Below are 14,781 nucleotides of genomic sequence, written 5' to 3'. Positions count from 1 at the left end.
GGGTTATCTTTAAATAAAATGATGTCTCAGGCTGTATTTTGAGATTCCAAGTTTCTTCTTTACTTAACCATTGTCCTGATCATGCATGTATTCCAAGCACTCGTTTGATATTGGTGCCATTGCTGTTGCAATGCTAACAGGTTCAGGCAGCCGACTCTCTACTAAAGTTAGTTTCAGAGTTGAAACAAACTGCTGTCTTTTCAGACCTCGGATCACTGAATCAGAATGTTGAGCAGAGGATATCAAAACTCGACAATCTCTCTGAAGAAACAAACACTTTGGTTATGAGGGTTGGAGAGGAGGCAGCTGCAAGCTTGAGAGAGCTTGAGTCCCACTATTATTCCTCACTTCATAGGACAGGTGATTCACTAGAGTAACATATCAAAATCATCAAGCTCAAATGCGACCACAATTTGTCAATTTAAAGGACTGCTGGTTCAACAGAGTTGTATGTGGGAATTGTATGTGGACTTCTTGGGCTGTATTCCAATCTGTTATTTGAAGGTTCAATACGACATTGCCTAGGAAGCTGGCACAGAGGATTAAAAGAAGATGCTCCATATACAGCAAACAGGAACATAGTAACGAATGGAGAAGTCGTGAAAATGTGTATTAAAGTTCTCCTTTAATTGATGCTTCGCAAAGGAATGTAACGACTGCACTTTTTAGCCAGGGGTTGGATAAAGATGCAAAATCAGCAAATATCCAAAACGTGGTAGCATGAATATTTCTTGTTCTTGTTATATGTAAAATTGAAGAGGTGCACTGATGAGTTCAGTCAGCGTGCTTTGGATTCCTATGAAAGATGAATCCTCTGTGGGTGTATGAAGATCGAAGTGGCTAAAATTGTACCTGGATACGTCATCTGATCCTTGAATGTTGGATGTGAATTGCATATGTTTCCTCCGAAATGTTGTTTTTTTTACAAAAATGTAACACTTTATTGCTTAAAATGCATCTGATAACAATCCAATTGCCAATTAGATATTACATCAAAAAATATAATAAAAAAGCAGCAAAAAATCAATAAAACTACATAATGATTAATCCATCAGCAGTTACTCCCATCTTTGAAGGAGCGTCAGCTCCCATATTGTTCTTTCGATATGCATAAACAATAATGCATTTCATATCTATAAAACAGTCGTTTAGTTCCCTTAATAATCCAGTCAAAACTTATGTAATCCATCTAATTACATTCATTGAATCTCCTTCCACTGTCACCCTCTTGTTGATTTCCTTTGCCACTTCCAACACCCAGAAGGGAGATCTTAGCTCAGCCTCATTAGCTGTATTGACTCCCACCGAATCATAATATTTCTTTAGCACTAGGCCACTGCATCTCTAAGAAGTTCACCTATCCCAGTTAGTCTAGGATTCCTTTGTGAGCTCTCATCAAAATTTAGTTTGATCTAACCATCTAAAGGAACTTCTTGGACTCCCACCGTAATCACTTTTACATATCGGTCCCTGAGTAAAACATCCACATTTTACATTAAATCTACATGAGAAACACCCCACCACTCCTCTCTAACAGCCATTCTACAACTGTTAAACTGATCTTTCCACAGATATGGTTGGCATGAAGATAGTTATAAGAAAGTAGAAATATTCTCCATTTGCCAGTTATGTGGTGAGGTTGTCGAAGTGAGCTCGCCAGGATATATTATGAACAAAAGAAGTTGTATTTGGCCTAGGATGGTTAGCATTAGAGAGACATATTTTGCTAGTGAATCAAGGTTAGATAAAAGATTCCTAGCAAGTTAATTTTAGAGATCTACGGTTGGCCAACAAAAGATCCTTCAAACAATCCCATTCTACAATTTAAATGGAACGAGAATAATCCTCATTCGTAGTCATAACCTGTGTGCTTTCATCTAAAATTAACTCCGAGGGCCTTGATTCACCTTGACATGTCCCTCTAAAGGCGAGTTTGGATTCACTGAACAGGTAATTGAATTTGACAGAACACAAAACGGCATTCCCTCTTGTAATCAAATTTAGGGGCTTCTTGGATGTTTTCTTCGGCAGACCAAGGCTTTGCCGTTACTGTGTAGTTTGCGCAATTCTCACAAACTAGAAATTATTGTGCTAGGTAGTCAAACCCAACAGCTCATAATACTGTTAGTAAGTAATTGACAGTGAGGATATTAGGCAGCAGTTTATATCTTAAAACTCCCATTTGATATTGAACAGTACGTCATTCCTCAAAACTCCCATTTGAAAAAGTCTTGCTTCCTACTTGCTACGACCTTTAGAATCTTACTAGCATTGCGGTGGACGTGGGTGAATACTTTTTGCTAGCATTGCTGCGTAGGACGTTGAAATGTGGATGGTTTCCTACTTTTTGCTCATCAATTATTTATGCTAGTCTCTACTGAATTCGAAAAAAAATTGATTCTAACCAAGTGATCATCTTGACTTCAAGATGTATGGATACGAAAAAAAATTGATTCTAACCATTAAAATTAGTACATTTTTAAACGCATTATCTAGACCTCAATTTTTAGGTTTTCAACTATTTATATATCTGCTTGATTTGCATATTTCAGAAGCTTTAAATTTTATAACGAGTGAAAATTGGTTTTTAGGCCATTGAGGTGACCAGGCACCGAAAATACATTTTTCAAACATGATTTGGAGATGCACCTTGTTTTACTTGTTTAGGGTTTGAGGCCTCATACAAACCACGCCCAGTAAGTGCTTGGGAATGCCACATTGATTCTAGAATGCTGAGCTCTATTGGGGAGCCAGTTATACAAATATTCTAATACAAATAAGATGCCTGGAATCTTCCTTCTTTTCTTTTTTTTGTTTAATACAAGATTCAAGCAACCGAAGTGGGTTTCTACAAATTTAATTTCCTGAGCATTTAATGAAGATTTATTTTCAATCAAATCAGTGTATTCAATCCTGTTTTACGTAAGAATGAAATGGAGAGATGCAAAATTGTCAAAGGCTTAGAGGTTCCCTGTGCCTCTGAAAATACATTATTTTATTTGGACACTGACAATGTTTTATTTGGATAATTTAATGATGGATAAACTGTTAACATTTAAAGAAGAAAAATACTTATGAATATGCAGGAAGATGAAGAAGGAAGTCGATATACTGATGCCTTAAACTCGCAATGCAGCAAATATGTTCACTCAGAGTTGGTAAATCTATCAAACATGTTCACTTGGAGTTGGTAAATCTATCAAAGAATGCCATAATGATGTGGATTACAATAAGGCAGTATACCGAATATCACCTCGGACTTGGCCGAGTGCTGCACACAGAAGGAAAAGGAGGAAGATTGGGAGACGTAATGTGGGGAGAGAGAGAGAGAGAGAGAATCATGGGTCCCTTTTTCTCTTTAACTACTTCTTTCTCAGTACTGTTTATAACTCACAGGATGTCTTGCTTGAATTTTTGAATCCCAATGGTAGGGAACGCCGGGAGGAAAGAAAATGGGAGTTATACAGTATTGGAAAAAGATTCGGATGATTGGAAAGTGGTTGGAAAAGGAGAAAATCATTTGGTAACTTTGGTTCAGTCTTTTTTTTCTTTTTTTTTAGGTTTCAACTTTTATTTTTAATTCTTTTATTAAAGAATTTTTACTCGCCTAGCCATTAGGGGAGGCCGAGTCACAATGCATCGTTATAAGGCGGGTTGAACTATGGGAGATATGTAAGAAAGAAATAGACTGACATTCGAGAATAAGACCTGAAAAGTTTGATGCAGGGAGAAAATAATAAATAAAATTAAAAAGATTAAGAAATTAATCCTTCTTTTTTAGTCTGTAAGGGAGGTTATCCTAAAATATTTTCACGAGATCATCTTAAGATATTTTCACAATATCAATTTCTTTTTTTATTTGCCAGTAACCTCTCTCCATAAAGAAGATCTTCGTTTTGTTCCCTCATTAAAGTTGATGATACTTTCATCAAAGTCATAGCGTAGCTGATTGAGCCGTGCATAAGCCCTTTGGATGTGTAGACAAAGATTGCTTGATGTATAAGATAAAAAAAAAGGTTTCTATAATGTTGCAACCTTATACTACATAAATAAGGTATATCTCAAACCCAAAAGGAGAGACTATTCTAAAGTTGGAAAATCTTCAAGTTGACCATCTAGGCCTCAAGATCTATAGAGAAGAAGAAAAAAATAAATTGGAGTACTAAAGATAATGCATCTTGTAATATATTATCTGGACCATCTAATTTTAAGTTTCTCACGTGCTTATAGATATTCTCGATCTGCATCTTTCTAAAAATCTTAAATTTCATAATTAGGAATAAACATAAATCTTTAAGTTGTCTTAACGTTTCAGACACTAAAAGTCCATCTTCTAACAAAAATTGAAGGTACACTTTGCTTATACAATGTAAGGTAGGCACCTTATGCAAAGAAGTTTGTACCACCATGAAACAACAGAAGAAGAGCAAATAAAACAAAGAAAGGAAAAAGACATATACCTCCCTCTTTAAGAACATAATCCAAACATATCCCTCTCTAAGAACATAATCCAAGTAAAACCCTTGATCCTATAGAAAGCCCCCAGAACCCCTCAAGTTAATAAAAAAAGAAAAGAAAAAAAAGGACTTTTAAGAACACATCTCTATTCAATAGTTTTATTATGATAGTTTTATTCTCCAATGAGCGAAGATTCAATAGATGAACTGTAAAGCTACAATGAAGCTATTAGCTCACATGAATCAGTTGAGTGGATTCAAGCCATGGATGATGAACTTGATTTTATTAAAAGAAATCAAGTTTGGGAGCTGGTTGACCTCCTTAAAAATAAAAAAGTCATTAGTTGCAAATGGGTCCTAAAGAAAAAGCTTAAAGCAAATGGATTCATTAATAAATATAAAACTAGGTTGGTAGCTAAAGGATTTATTCAAAGAGAAGGTATAGATTATGTAGAGACTTAGTCTCTAATAGTAAAATTTTCATCTATTAGGGTTATTCTAGTATTAGTTGCATATTATGATCTATAGTTATTTCAAATGGATGTTAAAACAACTTTATTGAATGGACAATTAAAATAAGATATATACATGAGACAACCAAAAAAATATGTAATTAAAGGCCAAGAAGACAAAGTATACAAACTAAAGAAATTTTTATATGGTCTAAAACAATCTTCTAAGCAGTGGTATTTTACTTTTCATAACGCAATCACTGAAATTGGTTATGAAGCCAATATATTGTACCTTGGCATATATGTCTGAAATAGTGGGAGCAATTTTGTTATCTTATCATTATATGTGGATGGCATTTTTCTAGCTGGTAATGATATTGACATGATTAACCATACCACAAATCATAGTTAAGTTCTCATTTTGATATGAAAGATATGGAAGAAGCCTCATATATATTAAGCATTAAGATAACCAGAAATAGAAGTTCGAGACTTTTATGTTTATCCCAATAAAATTATTTTAAAAATTATTTTAAAGACATGTAAGATGAAAAATTACAAGCCCATAGATACACTTGTTTGTCAAGGCTTAAAATTGTCAAAGAAATTGTGTCCATTAAATGATAGTGACAAAGCTAAAATGGAAAGAATTTAATGTGTTCAAGTTGCAGGATGTATAAATTGTGTCATGTTGTATACAAGACCTAATTTGAGTCATATATATGGTCTTGTGTTTAGATTTTAGAGTAATCCTGAAATAATCATTGGCAAGCCGTAAAAAAGATATTTAGAAATCACAAATTGTGCTTCGAAGCTGATAATGCAAGAGAACATGATGATAGAAAATTAACCTCATGATTTGCTTTGGAGGTAGATGTGCTTATTGGTTTAGTAAGAAACAAGGTTGTGCAGCTCGATATACTATGGAAGCCGAATATATTGCTTGTAACGTTGCTAGAACATATGCCGTTAGGATTAAATGCCTTATAAATGATTTGAAACTAGATATAGCTAACGGACCTAGTAAATTTTTTTGTGATAATCAAGCTGCCATCTCCTCAATTAGAAATGGATCCAGTTTCAAGGGTAATCATATTGAACTTGATTATTATTACATTTATGATATTATTGAAAAGAATGAAATAACTGTGAGTTATTTGTCATCTTCATATATGATTGCAGACCTTTTAACAAAGTAATTAAGTGCAGAAATATTATCAAAGCATGTAGCTTTGATGAGACTTATAAATATCTAAGTTAGGAAATCCCAACTGGATATTTTTCTTTAATGTCTTAGTCATGAGAAGAAAAGTCGCATTTACGTGAATACCCCATGACATGACTTTGAATATTTCTTTTTGTCTCATGAGCTGCATAATTGCACTAGCATGAAAAGCTTCATGACAATGATATGCTCATAAATGTTAAACCCACTAAGTGGTATAAACTTTATGATATTTCAATGTAATCCGGCTTTGATGAACAAGTGGGAGATGGTACGAGTAGGTGGCTATAGGGCCTCACATGTGTCATATTTTCCTCTCTTTTAATATTTATCTTAATTAATACATTTTAATATTTATTACTAAAAGGCTTCTTATATAGAGAAGATGTTTTTATCCAACAGATAGAAAATAACTACTCATTTTTTAGAAAAAGAATGTCCCTTTATCAGATATTCCAAGAAGAAAGCCAAACATTGAAAAACGGCATCCTCCCATCCCTAGGTTTTCATGGCTATAAGGAGACACAGATAAAAACACAAAATTCTCAATAGTTTTAATAAAAACCCTAATCTCTGTAATTTACAGTCTAATATCACTGCCATCAATACCTGGGAGTTTGGTGGGATCACCTCTTCTTCACAAAAGTTCAACAAATTTGGCTACATATTATGGAATTAGGTGGCTCTTCGAGTTCCCTTCAATCATGTATATGGATGCATCAGCAAAAAAACGGGTATCTCTCGTCCTGCGTTGGATGTTTTTGATGATGTAACTGTTTTATTGTGAACTGAGCGATGTAATGTCATGGATAATTAATAAAAGTACCGAATATTGTAAAAAAGGAAAAAAAAAAAAAAAAAACAACCAAACAAGAGGGAAGGCAATTTGAAATCTTTTCTTTTGCCAATTCTAATAAGAAAAGAACCATATTAGTCATTAACATCTTGAAAATATCCCACGTTGAGGATTAAAATAAAATAAAAAAAGTTAGTCTAAAGTCTTGATAAAAATGATGGAGGACTTTTCCTTAGAAAGCCCTAGAAAAATAAACATGATTGAGGGTTTTTTGTAAAAAAGCACTAACAAAAAGACGTTGTAACCTCTTTGTTTTTTTATTCAAATTACAATATTTATCTTTTTTAAAAAAAAAAATTACCTTATCTAAAAGAGTTCTCTCTTCCTTACCTGTGAATCTCTTCCTCCCCTCTCTCCAGCAGCAGTCCGTGAGTACTTGTATCTCTATCATCGTGTGAAACTCACAAGCTAAAAGGACCATCCCAAACCGTATTTATATAATGAAGTTATTAGGGAAAAAAAGAGGATGATAAATACAGGTTAGGCACAATAACTTAAAACAATGAAAAAAAGTAAGAAGAGAATTAAATGAATAAAAATAAGAGAATTAAATGCTTAGGAGTTCTTTGCGATTTTTTTATTGAAGGGGTTATTTAGGATAATGATTTTTCGGGCTCTTGGATCTTACGGTAAACAAAACGTGATTTTGTATAACCATGTTATCCCGGAAAAAAAACACTTTTGGCAACTTTTTGGATACATAATCATGTTTTCTGTAATAAAAAAAGAGGGCCAAAATATGGGTATATAAAACCAAGAAAAAAATCTGAGTTATCCAAAACATTGTTTTGTGCAAGCATGAAAGAAGGAATATAACTTGTGACAAAATTATTTTCACACACCAAAAGTGCCCACTTGATTAAATACAATTAATTACGCCAAAACATCTACACAAATTAGAGAGAGAAACCACTTCAAATTTTAAGTTTTAGAGAGAGAAAGTATCTTAAAATTTTAAAACGAGAAACTATATCAAATTTTAGAGAGAGAAACTACCCAAAAAAATTTAGAGAGATAAACTATCCGTAAAATTTAGAGAGAAATTATCTTAAATTTCAAGTTTTAGAAAGAAAACAAATCTTAAAATTTTAGAGAGAGAAACTATATCATATTTTAGAGAAAGATATTACATGAAATTTTTTAGAGAGAGAAACTATCTCAAATTTCAAATTTTAGAGAGAAAAACTTTATTAAATTTCCAATTTTTGAGAGAAAGTATTGTAAAATTTTAAAGAGGCAACTATATCATATTTTAAAGAAAGAAACAACCTAAAATTTTTTAGAGAGAGAGATTTGAAAAATTTTAGTGAAAGAAACTATCTCAAAATTTCAAGTTTTAAAAAGAAAAAATATCTTAGAATTTTAGATATATAAACTAGGGCAGTGATTTAATGCAATGGTTGTATCATAGCATAATGCAACTACACTTCTAGAAAACCATGTTTGTGGTACTTGTATGATCCAAAATTTTGCACATACATTCTTTTCATTTCAATAGTCAGTTTCCACAAAAAAAAAAAAAAAAAGTTCAATTTGAACCCTAGATATGATCAAAATGAGTCTCTTCCAACAGCGAATCTATACCATTCATTTGGTGAATTTCAATATCATAGCCTTTGCAAACTCAAAATCTTTTTTTCTTTTTTTAACATTGTTTATCTAATGATAATAAAGCCATTTGAAAAAAATTTGAAAAAGAAAAAATCCATTTAAGGCCTAGATCTAAGCATCTTATCAAAATAAACGGCCTATATTAATTGGGCTGAAAAGATACTTTTTAAGTTGTATTTTACAATTTTTCTTTTTTTGTGATTGTTCATTAGAATGAAATAAGTGTATGTTCTAAAATTTGGATAAAAAAAAATGACCCTAACATAGTTTTTCAAGATTGTTGCATTATATTGCTATACGACCGTTGCATGAAATCACTGCCCTATAAACTATATTAAATTTTAGAGATAGAGACTAAATTTTTTTAGAGAGAGCAACTATCTCAAAAATTTTAGAGAGATAAACTATGTTAAATTTCAAGTTCTAGAGAGAGAAAGTATTTTAAAAATTTAGAGAGATGAAATACTTAAATTTTTAGAGAGAGAAACTACCTCAAAATTTTTAAAAGGAATTTATCTCAAATTTTAAGCTTCAGAGAGATAATCTTAAAATTTTAGACAAAGAAATTATATCAAATTTTAAGTTTTAGAGAGAAAGTATCTTAAAACTTCAGAGAGAAATTATATCAAGTTTCAAAAAGAGAACTTACTTAAAAAAAAAATTAGAGAAAGACTATCTCAATGTTTTTAGAGAAATTTTCTCAAATTTTAAGTTTAGAGAGAGAAAGTATTTTAAAGTATAGTGAGAGAACCTATATCAAATTTTAGAAAGGAAAACTACATGAAAAAAATTTAAGATAGAAATTATCTCAAAAATTTTAGAGAGAGAAATTTCCACTATGTGAAATTTCAAATTTTTAAAGAGAAAAACTATCTCAAAATATTTGGAGAAAAACTATATCAAATTTACAGTTTAAGACAGTTTTCTCTCTAAAAATGTTGAGATAGTTTCTCTCTAAAAATTTTTTGGTAGTTTCTCTATCTAAAATTTGGCATAGTTTTTCTCTCTAAAATTCTGATAAAAATTTTTGTTATGGGAAATTTTTTTATATGGACTGTTGCATACCAAATATGTGTAAGGTAATTTTCACATGAAAATGTTTTGCACGAAAATATTTCATACCTACCGAATGTGTCCTAAATAGTGTAAAAATAAGTAACGCAAATCGATGACCCAAACGTGGGATTTTACGTAACCTGGGTATTATCTACAAGCTATCCAAACGGTCATTTCTCAATAACCAGGTTTTGGTATAACCAACGTTTGCATAACCATGTTATGATCCAAAACATGGTTTTATTTACCCTAGGATCCAAACGAGCTTTTTAGAAAGGGGGATTATATTTTTTTCCCCTCAATAGAATTAGACACCAATCGAGCTTAAGTTATAATATTAACTCAGGCAAGTTGAGACACGACGAATAATCGAGATTGTATACAATGAAACTATTTATTTTTGGTAGATAGAGGTCACAATTACTTATAACCATTCGATGTGAAATTTGATAGCTTAAATGTGTCACAAAATTCGAAAAAAATCTTTTAAACTTTGAGCTTATAGAATAAATGTAGTCTCATTGTATGTTTTTTCAGAATAATTTAATATCACATCATAAAGGTGTTAATGCAATTTTTAGGGCCTGATTGTTTTGTAATCACAAATGAGGCTCTAAATGGGCACCATTACAGCAGAGGTGGTCTTTTCGATGAGGATGGCAAAAAAATATTTTTTGAAGGTGATCCATTAGACTATAGAAGGAGAGACAAAGGTACCATAAATCTAAACCTTTTGGAGGGAAGTGACACATCCATCCAAACGTTGTGATATCAATTTTGCTCATTATTTGAGAAGGCAAAGGAGAGGTCAATAAAAATTGAAATTTGTAGGCATTCCATTCGATTGTATTGTGTTGGGTTCGCAAACGCGGTACGTCTCAGTTCTGGCGGGTCAAACTGGAACCAGCACCAGCCGATTCACTTTTAGCGGACTTTAATAGTATGTAGATGTTTTTTAAAATATTTATGTATGTTTTATCATTTTAATAAAAATTCAAAATATTTTGACCATAAAAACTTATTTACATTTTACAATCCACAACGGTTTGAAATCTCCATCTTTAAAACTAAATTTTTTTTTTAAAAAAAAATAAGGAGTTCATAGTTTCAAAATGTCGAAATCTCAATCTTTGAACTGAATTTTTTAAAAATAAATAACAAGTTCATATTTTCAAAGTGTAGAGAGCGGTCCAAAGTCCTCAGTCCTCATTCTTAGACCGAAATGCTAAAAAAAATAGCCTAAGATGGGAACCTGAATAAGTACCCCAAACCTTCGGGTACAAGAAAAAAAATAAAATAAAATAATTTGAAATACTAGAACAAAATAAAATATAATATAGGCTGATGGTGGCATCCTCAAACCAAAAGATAGTTTTATAAAATAAATAAATAAATTGTGAATGTAATTTCGAGATAAGACAGAGAAAAAATCGTATTTTCCTGACTTGGTCCGTACATAAATAACTCCAACTTCTTAGGATCCCGGTTAGCATATGTTGGCCAGTTACTCGGACTCGGACTCGGACCCTGCCCCTGGACACATAGGTGCACAAAACAGAGCACATAGACAAAACGTGAGCACTAATTATTTTTATCCTGAAAATCTTCACTACATTCTCTTATTCACATTAACTAACTAAACCAAAAAGAAGCAACTCACTCCCCATCCCATCCCATCCCATCCCATTGCATTACATTAACCTAAAACAGAAAAAAAGAAAAAAGAAAAAGAAAACAAAAACAAAATAAAAACAGAGAAGCAAAGTGCAAAGGCATAAACCCCCACGCCATCCATCAACTTGAAAGACAAAACCCTCCGACTGGACTCTCTTCCTCAGTCCACCTCTTCAATCTTGGGGCCAGCTCCAGTGCCTGAATCAGAAGACCCACGGCCATAATCCGATGGCATCCCCCCTGCACCAGGCATGCCACCCGCGTCTCCACCCTGATACATTTTCGAGATAATGGGGTTGCAGATCGCCTCCAATTCCTTCAATTTATGCTCAAACTCATCCACTTCGGCCAACTGATTTCCATCAAGCCATTCAATCGTTTCGTCGATCGCCTTCTCGATCTTCTGCTTATCGGCGGGGTCCAACTTCCCGGAAAATTTCTCATCCCTAATTGTGTTCCTCATATTGTAAGCATAATTCTCCAATGCGTTCTTGGCGTCGACCTTCCTCTTCACCTCCTCGTCCTCGGCCTTGTACTGCTCTGCAGCTTTAACCATCTTCTCGATCTCCTCTTTACTCAATCGGCCCTTCTCGTTCGTGATCGTGATCCTGTTCTTGACGCCGGCAGTCTTGTCCTCGGCCGATACGTTCAGAATGCCATTGGCATCGATGTCGAAGGTGACATTGATCTGAGGAACACCACGAGGAGCAGGAGGAATACCAGTGAGCTCAAACTTACCCAACAAGTTGTTATCCTTCGTTCTCGCCCTCTCTCCTTCGTAGACCTGGATCAGAACACCGGGCTGGTTATCTGAGTAGGTGGAGAAGATCTGCTCTTTCTTGGTCGGGATAGTGGTGTTTCGAGGGATCAACGTCGTCATGACTCCACCGGCTGTTTCGAGGCCGAGACTCAGAGGCGTGACATCGAGCAACAGAAGGTCCTGCACCTTCTCGCTGCCCTCGCCAGTAAGGATAGCAGCTTGAACTGCTGCTCCATAGGCCACCGCCTCATCAGGATTTATGCTTTTGCAGAGCTCTTTGCCATTGAAGAAGTCCTGGAGCATCTGTTGAATTTTAGGAATTCGAGTGGAACCACCGACCAGGACCACGTCGTCCACGTGTGACTTGTCGATCTTCGCATCGCGCAGGCACTTCTCGACTGTCTCCAGGCACTTGCGGAACAAATCCATGCACAGCTCCTCAAACCGAGCTCGAGTAATGGTGGCATAGAAATCAATACCCTCGTAGAGGGAATCGATCTCGATCGTGGTCTGAGTCGTCGACGAGAGGGCCCGCTTCGCCCTCTCACAGGCGGTTTTGAGCCTTCGAAGGGCACGGGCGTTACCGCTAACGTCCTTCTTGTACTTGCGCTTGAACTCCTGAACAAAGTGATTAACCAGGCGGTTGTCGAAGTCCTCACCTCCAAGATGGGTATCACCAGCAGTGGCCTTAACCTCGAAAATTCCCTCTTCAATGGTGAGGAGCGAGACATCAAAGGTACCGCCACCAAGATCGAAGATGAGGACGTTCTTCTCACCCTTGCTGGTCGCCTTCTTGTCGAGACCGTAGGCTATGGCCGCAGCCGTCGGCTCGTTGATTATGCGCATCACGTTCAAGCCTGCGATGACCCCTGCATCCTTGGTGGCCTGCCTCTGCGAGTCGTTGAAGTATGCAGGCACAGTGATCACCGCGTTCTTGATCGGAATTCCGAGATAGGCCTCGGCAATCTCTCTCATCTTCGTTAGGATCATCGAAGAGATCTCCTCAGGAGAAAATTGTTTCACTTCGCCTTTGTATCTGACCACTATCATGGGCTTATCGCCAGGCCCTGGAACCACCTTAAAAGGCCATAGTTTCATGTCAGCCTGGACCGAGGGATCAGAGAAGCGCCGGCCGATGAGTCGCTTCACATCGAACACAGTGTTTTCTGGGTTCAAGGCGACCTGGTTCTTGGCGGCATCACCGATCAGCCGCTCGGTGTCGGTGAAAGCGACATAGGAAGGTGTGGTTCGGTTGCCCTGATCGTTCGGAATGATTTCGACACGATCATGCACCCAGGCTCCAACGCAGCTGTAGGTGGTTCCGAGGTCGATGCCAATGGCCTTTTCTGTCTTAGCCATGGCTTAGTTGCAGAACGATAGCACAAGAAGAGCAGCGATATAGAGTTGTTGCAAAATTGGGGCGAGAGCTTCTGGTTTTCTGGGTTTTAACAGGAAATTTACAGTAACTTGGGTGCGAAAACAGAGCGGATTTGTTAGTTTCGTTATCGGAGATGGGGAACGAATGGACGGTTGGTTTTATAGCGAGAAGAGTTATTGAGGAAGAAGGAAAGAGAGTGTTCTGGGGTGGGTCAAGAGTGTTCTAGAGAGTGGCAGAGAGCTCTGGAAACAAGCGCTATGGTGGCTCATCGAATATGACACGTGGCTGCTACAGCGAGAAAGAGAGATGTTGGAGCCAGGAGTAGCCTCGGAGAGAAGAGAAAAGAGAGAGAGAATAGAGGGAGGCGTTCGAACGTTCGGGATAAGTCGGTAGGTCCCTTTGTGTGGCGGCTCTCTCTCTCTCTCTCTCTCTTTTATGTTAACCTTGCAGCTTTAAAAAAATACGGACCCAAACCTTCAAAACTCATTCGAATCGGTGAATCGACGATTCGGATCATAAATCGATCGATCGAATCTGCATATCAAGTTTTAAAATTTTTTTATTAAAATTTATTATAAATATTGTTTTTTAATAATCCAATAAAAAATAAGAGTACTACCGTATTAACTTTCATTTTTTTTATAATATACGAATCTTGAGATGTTTTTTTTCCCGTATGAACTTTTGTTAACCATAAAATATAAACCAACAACTTAATTAACTATAATCCAAAATTATTACAACCTAACAAACTATAATATTATATATTGAAATTGAAATTGTTGGTTTATATTTTATAGTTATTTTATTACACAAATAATAACAAATCCAAAATATCTTATAATATCAACTAATTTAAAATGTATTATTGACAATTGTTAGAAAAAATAGTACATTACATAATTTATAAAGAAAATAAATTAAAATAAAATATTTGTTCGTTAATGTAGAATTAAATTCTAAAGTGATATGAGTTAGTGTTATTTTTCTATGTTAAAATATCATCTAAATTAATATTTTTTAATATTCAATAAATGAGAACTAATATTATTTTTTGCTTTTTTAATATCCTATGAGCTAGTACTAATTTTTAATCTCAATTAACTACTCAATTAATTATTAATTATATAATAAAATAATCTCGTAAGATACTAGCGTAATAGAATTTTTATGTTTTATCTGGATACGTAAATTTAACTTTTTTTGGTAAAAGATAGAAATGGTGAGCACCTAATTATTATTTTTAATAATTTTTTCTTTTTTTCTATTATTTAATTTAATTTACTACCACCGGACGTATATTCCTCTAATT

At 34.7% G+C, this 14,781-nt stretch overlaps 2 protein-coding genes across 10 annotated transcripts in view; one reads left to right on the top strand and one right to left on the bottom strand.

Moving 5' to 3' along the window:
- The window catches only part of LOC18421798 (mediator of RNA polymerase II transcription subunit 22a), a 28,417-nt gene extending 27,506 nt beyond the window's left edge, over nucleotides 1-911 (top strand). For all 9 annotated transcript variants that reach the window (XM_011622257.3, XM_020662656.2, XM_020662646.2 and 6 more), the window contains one exon: nucleotides 141-911. In XM_011622257.3, coding sequence (XP_011620559.1) covers nucleotides 141-377 — 237 coding nt within the window. In that variant the 3' untranslated portion in view covers nucleotides 378-911. The remainder of the gene's footprint in view (nucleotides 1-140) is intronic.
- A 10,310-nt stretch (nucleotides 912-11,221) lies between these two features.
- Nucleotides 11,222-13,916, bottom strand: LOC18421799 (heat shock 70 kDa protein 5). The gene has a single exon (XM_006826599.4). It carries the CDS (start codon nucleotides 13,448-13,450, stop codon nucleotides 11,492-11,494), a length of 1,959 nt encoding a protein of 652 aa, XP_006826662.1. The 5' UTR covers nucleotides 13,451-13,916; the 3' UTR covers nucleotides 11,222-11,491.
- Nucleotides 13,917-14,781: the final 865 nt, after the last annotated feature.

Source organism: Amborella trichopoda, chromosome 12, assembly GCF_054954075.1.
Source record: "Amborella trichopoda isolate Santa Cruz 75 chromosome 12, AtrichopodaSantaCruz75HAP2 v2.0, whole genome shotgun sequence".
Lineage (NCBI taxonomy): Eukaryota > Viridiplantae > Streptophyta > Magnoliopsida > Amborellales > Amborellaceae > Amborella > Amborella trichopoda.
This window is presented reverse-complemented; position numbering and strand designations above follow the sequence as displayed.

Coding starts and splice junctions, on each gene's coding strand:
- LOC18421799 (XM_006826599.4), bottom strand. CDS start 13,450: ATGGCTAAGACAGAAAAGGCCATTGGCATCGACCTCGGAACCACCTAC.